Source organism: Monopterus albus, unplaced genomic scaffold (assembly GCF_001952655.1).
Source record: "Monopterus albus unplaced genomic scaffold, M_albus_1.0 scaffold21.1, whole genome shotgun sequence".
NCBI classification, from domain to species: Eukaryota; Metazoa; Chordata; class Actinopteri; order Synbranchiformes; family Synbranchidae; genus Monopterus; species Monopterus albus.
The window spans coordinates 656,050-668,390 of NW_018127901.1; the positions used below are offsets into that span (position 1 = coordinate 656,050).

The 12,341-nt window shown below is 43.6% G+C and overlaps 1 protein-coding gene across 1 annotated transcript in view; it reads left to right on the top strand.

The window, feature by feature from the left end:
- Window positions 1-12,341, top strand: part of mgat4b (alpha-1,3-mannosyl-glycoprotein 4-beta-N-acetylglucosaminyltransferase B) — an 83,321-nt gene that overhangs the window by 35,999 nt on the left and 34,981 nt on the right. Inside the window, exons 2-4 of the mRNA XM_020594072.1 lie at window positions 7,789-7,968; window positions 8,058-8,201; window positions 9,326-9,459. Of these exons, the coding sequence (XP_020449728.1) occupies window positions 7,789-7,968; window positions 8,058-8,201; window positions 9,326-9,459 (458 nt within the window). The remainder of the gene's footprint in view (window positions 1-7,788; window positions 7,969-8,057; window positions 8,202-9,325; window positions 9,460-12,341) is intronic.

A 12,341-nucleotide genomic window follows, 5' to 3' on the forward strand; every position in this document is an offset into this window, starting at 1 on the left:
AGATTCTGCTTCATTACAGCTGTAGGATATATAAGCAAGGAAAACAAATGTATTAAAATAACCAAAGCTCAGTAGTTCTGGACAATAACCAATACAGCTGTAATATGCATAAACAAGTAAGATAAAGGTAACTAAAAGGAACTACGAGTATGAGAAGTAAAAGCTATTTTCGTTGTAAGCTTCTTCTGGCTCTTTGTAACCAGGAACTCACAAAGACGAGGCAGACCACTTGGATATATAAAAAATAACCGTGCTGGTTTATTCAAAGAATCACAGGTAAAATTAACATTACACGTCCAGATCTCTTCCACCTCCGACCTGCACGCAGGCAGAACCAAGTATGAAAAACCCTGAACCATAATGCCTATCCAATATTATCACTTGTTTGAGCTAGCCCATACTACACAGGGACGTCAAACCGTGACGTCACCTGATATGCCAGCTTTGCAGCTGACCATAACAATAGTCAAAACGTGGAGAAAGTCAAGGTGTGTGGCTGTTGATTAGTGGTGTGTATCTAAGAACATCTTGACATGACATCTAGTGACATGTCATGACATTACACATAAGAAAATATTATGAGTACCATTACAGTTACACATATCATAATAATAACAATATTCATCCTGCCTTCAGACTTTTTCTATCTCGTTGTCCTTGACCATATGCACCCTGCAAAAAACTCATGAGAGTGACTAAGCATTTAAACTAGACATCCTGGCTCCACTAAACATTACTAATACAACAAATATCTAACCAGTATCTATCTGACTAAAAATTACCTAACAGAAGTAACTAAAGCTGATAAAGTAACTAGAGTCTATATGACTCAAATCTTACAAATGTTTCTCCTTCAGAGCTGCATCCAGTGGATTAACTGGTAAGGTTCATAGAGGGTTAACACACAGACCATCGAACCTTCCCTGTTGGTTTCTGTGAACCCGCACATATTTATGGAACCTGCATCTAAATGCAGATGCTGTTACTAGCAGGGCAGAGTGCCAAACATTTAGACTTTTAGTATGCAGAGCTCATCCATAGATCTTTAGGGCAAGCAGGACGTCATGGCGGACTCTTTGGTACATGCATGAGCAGATGGATGTAGAACAGACGGTGACGGATGAAGCCAACACAGACTCCCAGTGAGGTGCTGGGCCACCACAGGCCACCAGAACAGCTCCACCTTGGCACTGAGTCTCCACATCTGTGGACTCTCCTGGAGGGATGAACATCGTTCTTCCAACAGATGTTCCCTCATGTGGTGTGTGATGGCAGCGGACACTGCAGTTTGTCACCCGTCTGCATTGTTGATCACTATAAAACCTTTTGTTTGTGCAGTTTTTGTGCACACGTTTAGAACTTGTTTTGTGCAGGCTTTGATAAATGAGGTCCCAGGTATAGATGGGCTGGATCCCAGTTATCCCACTGTCTTATAATGTACCTGCTGTGTGTTCAGTCTGTATATGTATAGAAATGTACTGCTCCGTTGTTTTAGTCTGATGCAGATGTTTAGTCTGATGCAGATGTTTTTCTTGTTGCCTTACAAAACCACACTGTACTGGGCTCACATTTGTCATGTGCTTCTGATTCTTGAACACACACACACACACACACACACACACACACACACACCGGAGTCGCGATGATGTCATTATCCTGAAACTCTAGACTCGGCTTCCCAAGTGTGTTCACAGTCCTCACACGCCTACCTGCCTCTGAGTGTGTGTGTGTGTGTGTGTGTGTGTGTGTGTGTGTGCAGAGGGGGCTCACTGACCGACTTTGACACTGCCAGATTGAACATCACAGGTCGTCACCTGTTTATTCTCTCTCACTCTCACACACCTTTGGGCAACAAATTGCACCCTGCAACAACACAAACACACAACATAAAGCACAGACAGTGCACCCACCCTGCACGCTCTCTCCTGTAACAGACACACTATTAGACACAGTTTACTCCCAACAAATCCACTGACGAAGCAAACAAATGAGTGGAGAGGTTCAGGAAATCACTCTGACGACAGCGGCGGGGTCAGTGGAGAGAGCAGGACGATGGACATTTATGGAGAAGCTTCTGATCGGGCCAAAGTGAAAGGAGCATACTGTAACCCAGCTGCTCAGTTGGTGATGGCCTGCTATGACACCAGTGTGCCACTCGTGTCTGAGCAGTTTCATTTCCTTCCTGTGCATCACTCTGACTCAGCAGGGAAAACACAGAGCACAGTCGTCTCCTGTTGTTGCTCTGACATCCTGCTCGCCGTTTTCTGATTCCCATCGTTTTCGTCTGTCAGACTGTTGTTTAGTGCTATTTAGACTTTGTACTGTCACTGCTTGTGTTTCCTGGTGTGACGATGGCTGCCTCGACTTAAATGTGGTTAAAACAAAGGAACTTATTATAGATTTCAGGAAGGGCGACGTCAGACTGACGACTAGTACCATACATGGTGAGGATGTTTGACTCCCAACTTAAATTTGAACACTGACAGTACTGTCAACAAAGGTCATCAGCAAAGACATCTACTGAGGAAGCTGAATTCTTCAGGGTTTGTTTTTTGGGTTGTCTGTAGAAATGAATTGGCCTTTGGGATTAATAAAGTCCTCTGAGCCTGAATGACTCCTGTAAAAAGGTTTATAACGAAGGCTGTAACTGTTGACGAACTGACTAACGGTCATTCATCACTTTCTCTGATTAACAATGATCTGCCCCTCGTTAGCAGGACATGTGTTTGGAAAGATGCACTTTGAACAAATCAATACAACACAATCTGTTCACCAGTTTGCGGTTGGTGTTTCGCTAATATGCAAAACAACTGAGCTCATTTTTCAAGGTTTCCTCCCCATATTTGTGTGAACACAAAGCAGGAAGTTGGATTAATGACCCCGTCCCTGCTCACTCCGCCCTGGTGCTGCTCTCCTCCTCATCACAAGCAGCAGCCGCTTAAATAAGTCCCTTCTTTTTGCAGACTTTGCAGCGACTTTTTATTTTTCTGCGCCACTGACTGTGGTTTTCAATCCATGTTGTGTTTGACAGCACATGCAGTGAACGGCCTGAGTGCTGTAGGTTGCAGCAGCAGATAAGACCAGAAAAAACCAGACTGGCCCACCAGGACAATACCCAAACTGCACCTGCTGATGTCAGTTAAAGAAATTCAAGACTAAGATCAAACCAAACCAGAGAAAGACAAAGTAAACTGGAACAGGAAGAAGAATCGTACATAAGTTACAGTGCTACGTAATCATACATTAACACAAATGATCATGTACAGTTTATAAATCAAATCAAAACAAGAACACATACAGCCATCTGTCTATAAATATCAAATAAATAACAATCAAATTAAATACAGACAAAGACAACTTTCAGAGACACTTTAGAAATGACGTTATTCATCTGGTTATGATCAATAGCAGACTGTAAAATATTCATTGATCAGTGAGTGTCAACAGACGTCATTTACAACCAAAACCACCTCCTTCCTGCTCTGAGCTGAAACACAAGCAGACCATTAACGGTGACTCACCCTGTGCTAATGTGTGGGGATAATCTCATTACCTGGGTGGTCTCCTCCCTGTGATCGCTGGCCATTATAATACTGTACACACACGCGCACGTTACCACAGTATGACCCCACTCTGAAATGTGTGTTGTGGTATTATGTTGCAGGATTACAGTTCCAGTGTGTTAGTGCTGTTTATCCAGCTACATTTAAGTATTGATCCAAGCCTGTGTGTGTGTGTGTGTGTGTGTGTATGACTGCCCTAGTCATGCTGTGGGGAAAAAAGGTAAAATCGTTGAATTCTAAAATGACGACTCGTCATCTATCCATTATCTATACCGCTTATCCTGAATGGGGCCGTGGGGGGTTGGAGCCAATCCCAGCTGACACTGGGTGAGAGGCGGGGTCCACCCTGGACAGGTCGCCAGTCTGTCACATGGGCTGACATGTAGGCAAACAACCACACACACACTCACACTCACTCCTACGGGCAATTCACGAGTCTCCAGTCAACTTAAGCTGCATGTCTTTGGACTGTGGAAGGAAGCTGGAGCACCCGGAGAGAACCCACACAGGCTCAGGGAGAACATGGAGAGTCCGCACAGAAAGGCCCTGGGTCGGCCAGGACTCAAACCCGGAATCTTCTGTGAGATGACAGCGCTAACCACTGTTCTACCGGCCATTCCTGTCTTTTATGAGGTTAATTGTTTGGATGATAAGTCTAACCAGGGACAGGGGAGTGTAGAGCAGTAACAATATCTTCTAGGGTACAGTAGAAGTATAACATGGCGTTAAAACATCATACTCACCTCAGGTTTGTACTGTAGTACAGCCAGTATATGTACTTGGTTCCTCTCCACCACTGCCCGGTGCACAGCTCTTCCTGAAACTGTACTTGTGTTGTTTTTGCCTTTCTGGTTTGTGCACATCAAACAAACAGCATGAAGTATTAGTGCGACCATGAGGATGTGAAACCTCGTGCAGATGCAGACTGAAGCAGTTTGCTGTTTAACCGACTGGCTGCTGTAGGAGGGAGATTATTTCATCTGAGCAGATAAATAACTGGGCATCATTAAAAACTCATCAGTGTGCGGTGTGTGTCTGTGTGTGTGTGCGCTTCACTTATCAGCCCAACAGATGTGACTATTGTGCTCCATTAATGAGGGTTTAGAGGAATAATTACAGCGAGCTGAGAGAGGCGCTGTGCGGTTTATGTCTGTGTGAGAGGAAAAATGGCTCTCAGCAGTAACTGGGTGTTCATCCTCCTGATGAGTTCGGTCATGACCTTTGTTCTCAGAGCCACCATCGGGGCTAAACCAAATCTGGAACATGGACGGGTATGTGATGGAAGTCAAGTCGAATTTCGTCACGTTTTGCCCATGTAAAAGATTCCCTGGAAAAACGAGCTATAGAAAATGACATTGCTGTAGTATTAGTAGTGCTATCAGATGTTGTTTAAGAAGTGTCATACTGACCCTAAACGGTTTTCAGTGGGGGACACTTGAACCACTGGTTTCACTATGAGACACCAGAGTTACTGCACAGAGGTAAACACCTCAGCTTGACACGCTAACCCTCCACGGTTTGGTTCAGGAAAAGATCATGGCTTAAAACACTGATTGTTTTTGCACATTTCTTGAAACATCCCTGATATAAGATAACAGTGTCCCTGATAACAGTAACAGCAACATGAATAGATAATATTTTCACTAATGAATTGGATCAGTTAGATGTAGGGCTTTTAATAACCGATATTAGTGACCATCTATCTGTTTTTGCAGTTTACCAAAATGTGTTTAAAGTACACTCCAGGTCTACGTATGAATCCAGACCGGACCAGAAGCAATAGAAGTATTTATAGAAGAATTGAGCAGGCAAATTATAATTATGAAAACCCAAATGAGGCCTATGATAATTTCCTGGAGAAAACTATTAAAAATATAGGATATAATATAAATGCTGTCCACTTAAAGCAGTTAAAGTTAGTAATAAGATACAGAAACCTTGGTTTACTAAAGCTATCATAAAAGCATGTAAGAAGAAAAATATATAGAACATTTTTGAAATTTAGAACAGATGCTGAAAATAAATATAAAGAATAGAAGAATAAATTGGTAAATATAATTAAAAACTGTAAAAAAGAATACTATATAAAATTATTGCTAAAACATAGACAAGACAAAATATACAAGGAACATGGAAAGTACTAAATAGTGTAATACATAAAAGACAATATCGTGGTGAGTATCCAAGTCATTTTATTAAAGATAATAGAATTATAAATAATATTAATGAAAGTGTAAATGAGTTTAATGATTATTTTGTTAAAATTGGTTCTACTTTAGCAAATAAAATACTGCATCTTCTAGACCCATTTCTTATTAGAAAAGTTATTTGTTAAAAGGCTGGATAATGATAATGAATTAAATAATATTTTAACTGAAGAACAATTTGGTTTTAGAACACATAGGTCCGCAACAATGGCAGTTATGAATTTAGTTGAAAATATTACGCAAGCATTAAATAAGTTGTGGAATAGTTTTCCTGATGAAATAAAAAATAACTACTTCATTACCACAGTTTAAAATAAAAGAATGGTAATAAAAAGATATACTCAATAAGAATAATAATAATCATAAATATATATTCAGAATACTCAGTTGTTGTTTTTTTAGATTAAATTTATGTCCATTAGTGCTGCTAAGGGCAGGCATAATAAGCTTTAGCTTCAGTCTATACCGTTGGTCAATAAACATTGTTTTTATTTATTTCATTTTATTTTTGTATGATTATGTCTGTGTGCATACATGCTTTTGTTCAAATGGATGTATGTACCCTTATGCTTTTTAAAATAATTGCAATTCTAATTTTGCTTGTTGACCAAAAACGTGGCAGTCAGAAGTACAACAGAGTACCCTGGAAGTATGTTCACGTCAGCTTGGCTCAGGCTTTGATGACAATGAAAATAAACAAGGCTGCGCTTTATGGCATATATGAATATCTACAGTACAAAGTTTGACATTACTTTATGTGGGGGATGGACAACAACTGGACAGATTCACATTTATGCTTTTACTGCCATTGTGATACAGAAAGCAAAGTGCAACACTAGAACTATAAACCTAGGAACCCCCCCGACATGCAGCGCTGTATGGGGAGTTACTGTTCAGTCTTACACATCGTGATGTTGCTGCCTGACTTTGGTGGAATGTCTTATCCAGCCTCTGCTGTGATGTCGTCACATGCTGCATCCATGGCAGCCAGCAGGGTCGTCTGAATATGCAGCTGGCGATTAGAAACCTTCCGCCTCTGTGCCGAGTAGAACTCCTCAGCTGGGTAAAGGAATAGCAAATGGGGAGAAATTCCATCAGCAGCCCGCAGAGGGTCACAGATCGCTGCCTGAAGGTTCACGAGATGCACCTGTGGGTTTTGTCAGACAGCTGGCTGATCACTGGCTGATCCAGTGCTTCACACATCCCCTTTCATTAGTGAAAGTCAAGATTCACCTGAGAGCAGTTTATTAATTCATCGCCATTTGCAAACCAAGTTTAAGACGGCTGTATAGAACTATGCCTGACAGATACTAAAGCCAACCAGTTCCTAACTGTGGGGACATATGAGTCTGAATAATCTGAATGGAATGAATGGAGAAGTGTGAGTGTGAACCAGACAGGGATTACTGCATGTTTACCTCCACATAGCATCAACCCTGTGAGGGATGATGGGCGGCTGGGCGTCTGCTGCAGCCGATGAAGGATGTAGCTTTTTATTTTAATGTTTTTACTCAGATTATATCTTTTTCCCGACCTGCTGACGATGACAAGCTGTCACAGCCCCACAGATACCCCCTTGTCTTTGCAGTGAAGCCTGAATCAGAGGAGGGCGGCGTTCATAAAGCTTCAGTGAATCCGAGCTTTTCTAACACACACACAGGTGTAGGAAGTTTATTGAAGTGAATTTCTTGCTTCCACACCAGGACAGTATCATATAGTCAGTGCCGTCATAACGTAGTCTTTTCTTCATAGTGATGATGAATTTAGGATCCTAATGTTGTGTTTATATGATTCACCATGACACAGTTTTTAACGTAGCGTGTGTTGGCTGTGGGGAGTGAACATCCTCAGCTGCATGATGGATGGTTTACTGCAGGTCTGTTGGATCACACTGACCCAGTCTGATGCAAGGTGATTGGCTGAGAGATCTGTCTGTCAAGTCAAAGGTGTGACCCCCGCACAACAGCCTCGGTGAAGATGAATAACCCCCTCTCCTCTCATCGTCTCCTCCTCTGCAGGAGATGTGGTGGACATCTACCAGAGGGAGTTCCTGGCGCTGAGGGAGCGCCTCCACTCGGCGGAGCAAGAGAACCTGCGGCGCTCCAAAGAGCTGAACCTGGTCCTGGAGGAGATAAAGAGGGCCATCGCCGAGAAACAGGCGCTCAGAGACATCAACCGCACCTGGAGCAGCCTCTCAGGTCGGTGGGGTGTGGTTTGGTTCATGACGGTGACATTTCTTCATCTGGTCTGGTCTCTCCTCATCTAACCTGGTCCCTCTCATTCTCAGAGGAGACCAGGCTGAAGCTGTGGAACGTGAGCAGCAGTAAAAACACTCTGCAGCTTCCCTCCATCTTCCATCATCTTCCTCACCTATTGAACAGGGAGGACAGCCTGCAGCCTGCCGTGCACCTGGGACAGGGACGCACTGGAGGTACAGCCGCCACACATTTTCTATGCAACAAATCTGACAAATGATAATTCACAATATACTTACTTATACCATCCTAATGTCAGGCTCCCCTGACACATCCAGCATCCCCTGGAGGATAAAACAAACAGGCCTGACCAAGGTCACTGTGTGTGTGTGTGTGTGTGTGTGTGTGTGTGAGAGAGAGAGAGACAGGTCTATGTCGGGTCCAACATTTTTTCTGCATAGTAAACCATTTTCTGAAAAGTCTGCATTACAGGGTGCATAAATACTTACGTGTGTGTGTGTGTGTGTGTGTGTGTGTGTGTGTGTGTGTGTGTGTGTGAGCTCACAGCCAAATGTATTTATGAGGCACTTTGAGTAAAACAGGGTAGTGGAAAGTGCTTTATGTTACAGCAGAGGACAGAGATAATAACAAAGGAAAGAAACAGCAGGAAGTGTGTGTGTGTGTGTGTGTGAGTGTGTGTGAGTGTGAAATCCGATTAATCTGTACAACCTCTGAAATAAAACAGCACAAAGCACAAAATGCTCATGTACTTTATATTCTAGTTTTTACTGTGGCCCAGCCTCTTTTGTCCTGGGCCATTCTGGTTCCATCTAGTTCAGTTTCCAGAACATGGAGTTAGTGTAAGTGAAAAGCAGACACCACCTGTTAGGGAAGAGTGGGGTTATACCCTTTGAGCTTCTGGCAAGCATTTAGTGTGAAACATCTTGGCAAGAAGCACTGAGTTTTACTGACAACACTGTATCAGCAAACAAAAAACTAAGTTCATTTCAGAGGAAAGTTCAACACTCCCAGGTTCCCTGAACTACCCACTGGCTCAGTGTATTTGCTGGACAGAGTTTACCCTCACTGTCCCAGGAACTACCCAGTGGTTCAGTCTATTTCCTGCTAACCTGCCTCAGTCATGATTTTCCTGGATTATCTGCTGAATCTGTTTATTTACTGGGAATGTTTCGCGCTCCCAGTCTCCATAAACCACCTAGCAGCATGGACGGATTATGAGACACTGGGGCGCTGGGCACAGACATGTGAGGGGCCCCTCACCCTCTTGCTCCTGTGCAACACCCCGAGACTGAAAGACTTTAAACTTCAAACCCACCTCTGTTCCTTTGTGCACGTGCAGTCTCCATAGTGATGGGGGTTCCCAGTGTGAAGAGGGAGGTCCACTCCTACCTCACCGACACGCTCAGCTCTCTGATGTCCGAGCTCAGCCCCGCTGAGAAGGACGACTGTGTCATCGTCATCCTCATCGCTGAGGTACCTGTGTGTGTGTGCGTTGGGGGGGTTACCTGCATGCTTTGTAAAGGTCAGTGGTTTAGCGGACGAACACATGCACACTGGTAATGACTCTGTGTTTAGCATTCTGCTAATGAGGTGAAACAATCATGACGTGTGTGTGTGTGTGTGTGTGTTTGCAATTACAGAGGTGAAGGTCACATTTTGAGCTGCTGTTTATTCAGTTTATTCATTTGGCTTACTGCACTTATATTCTATTCTCTTCTACCTAATGTGTTTTCCTCCACGGCTGCTTGACATGACTGCTGGCTGGAAAAACCCTTCTTCTAACCTTGGCTAGGCGGCAGGCGGGGCTGATTTACAGACCGTACTAAATACAATTTTCAAATAAAAGTAATCAAAGGCTGCTCAGACACTGGCCAGCTCCTGCTCCGCTTCTCCCGCTGCGTCCTGTCACTTCTCTTCTCAGCTTTGTCTTTTTTAATGACATCTCACAAAGAAGCTCATACTAAAGTCTTGTATTATGTAGTATCTAAAAAGGTTTGTTTGTGAAACAGTGAGCTGACACTTTCTGCTCAGTGCTATGCAGTGTATATGTACCAACAAGTACACAGTACCACTAGTGCAGCCAGCAGCACTTGGCTTGGTTCTGTAGCATAATCGGTGGCTCCCCCACAGTCTGAACCTTTTCAGACTCTACACACTCTGGGTATTTGCACATATTTCCACACTTCCACTGGTGGGGAGACGTTTGCTGACGTGCCAAAGCTGCTGTCACAGACTGCTGGGTCTGGAGAACAGACCAGATTCGCTCTGAAGGAGTGAGCCAGAAACCACGAGTTGTGAGTTGGACCACAGAGGTTTTATGGCCCAACACTCCCGCTGTTTGTTTTCATCTGCGTCTCCATTCAGCATTCTGATATCTCGTTCCTTTTTCCTCCAGGATGATATTCTGTAATATTTCCAGTCATGGCCAAAACTAGCAGCACCCCTGCATTCTGTCACATCAGGCACCACTTCTCCCAGACGACGGTAGCAGTCACAAATTCTTTGGTATTCTCATGTTTATTTCTTTAGTTTGCATTGGAACAACAAAAAACTGCAGAGAAAAAGTCAAGTCTGACACTTTCCACACAGAACTCCAAACATGGACTGGACTTTGTTTCAGAATCATCAGAAACAGTTGTATTTCCAGCCTGTGATTCTCCTTTCATTTGTAAGGACACTCACCTGGGCTTAACATCACCATTACTGTCAGTCAGATATCAGTCAGTCCAGGATGAACGTGGGCAGCTGACCACCTGAACCTCCCTCCGGATGTCGGTTAAACAAACTTCAGTGTCCATGTTCTCCCACTGTTTAGCTTCTTCTCTCAGGCTGAAGCCAGCGAACAGGGTTTTAATCCGAATGGGCCTGAACCAGCTGTGGCAGAGCACAGGGACAGATACACACCTGTAACCATGGTAACTGTTGCGGTTTCTTTACCTGTCCTGTGTCTCCTGCAGCAGGTAGTAGGAGGTGGAGCCAGTTAGGCCAGCTGGAGGCTCCTGGCCCAGTGCCTCCTGCCTATAAATCTCTGACTAGCTTCAGCCCTGTGGGAGCTAAGTAGTTATTTTTGTTAAGCCAAATTAAAATCAGGTGCCAGGATAAAACTACTTATTGATAAGCTCTTGATTCTGCCCACACGGATCCTAGTGTTCCCCTCTGGTGAAGGGATCCTGAACATCCTCCCCAGTGAAAGAGCATCTTTTAAAAGGGAACCACAGGTGTGTCTGAAGGTTTGGTCACCTTTTCTGGATTGTTTCCAGCAGACCTGAAACCCTTATTATTAAGGGGTGGGAGCCTGTTTGTGTGGAAGATCCTCCTCATTACCTCAGCTTCAGACACTACATGGCCACTGATGACTGTTCAGATTTTTCTTCTCTCTTTTCCCACTTGTTCAGCTATAAAAGTGGCCAAATGTAAAGCAGCTCTGTGTTTATATGAGAAACTTCATAAAGTCAGAGGGAGGAGCGCTCACTAAGAAGCCAGCGTCTGCTCCTCGTTAATGCTGAGCTCTGCTGTGAGCTCCACCCAGCCGGCACCTCCAGGACGACAAAACAAACCACAAGCGCTCCGCAGCTCCACTCGGCTGCTGGAAACGTGGGTGACCTCATGGTGAGCTTCGGAGCCAGATGATTGGGTCCCAGAGGGAGCCCATCTGTGCCCCGATTGGCCGAGAAGGAGGCCGAACGCTGATGTCATCGATTGCTCAAGTTGTTGTGTGGGTGGGAACTAGTGTGCGCTTTGTTTGCAGTACATCATGAAACTATTCAGTTTACTGTGTGTGTGTGTGTGTGTGTGTGTGTGTCAGCATGCGTTGTGTTCTTTTTATAGGCTCAACAAACAAACAAACAAAAGGTAATGACCAACAAAGACTGAACTAAAGCTGCAAGCAGGGAATCAAACCAGCTGCCCATTAATTATCTTTTGACTAAGTAAGGGACAGTTGTTTCAGCCTTCAGGTTGGTTCACAGTGGAGCTGATGACCCCCCACAGTGACTGTTTGTTTGGGTATTTGTTTATGTGCGTGTGTCTGGTTGAACCGTGCATGAAGAAGCTGAAACACTTCCTCTCTACAGCAACTCTCTGGACGGGTTACACAGGAACTTGAGAAGATAAAGAAATGGTGTGACAGTAATATAGTATCTCTGAATTTGGATAAAACTAAATTTATGGTATTTGGGAATCGTAGACTAGATAATGAACTTCAATTGAAAATTGGGGGAGCTAATATAGAACGAGTACATGAAATTAAATTTCTAGGTGTCATAGTTGATGACAAATTCTCCTGGAAATCTCATATCAGATATGTTCAGAACAAAAAATATATCGATATTGGCAAGGGTTAGATATATTTTGGA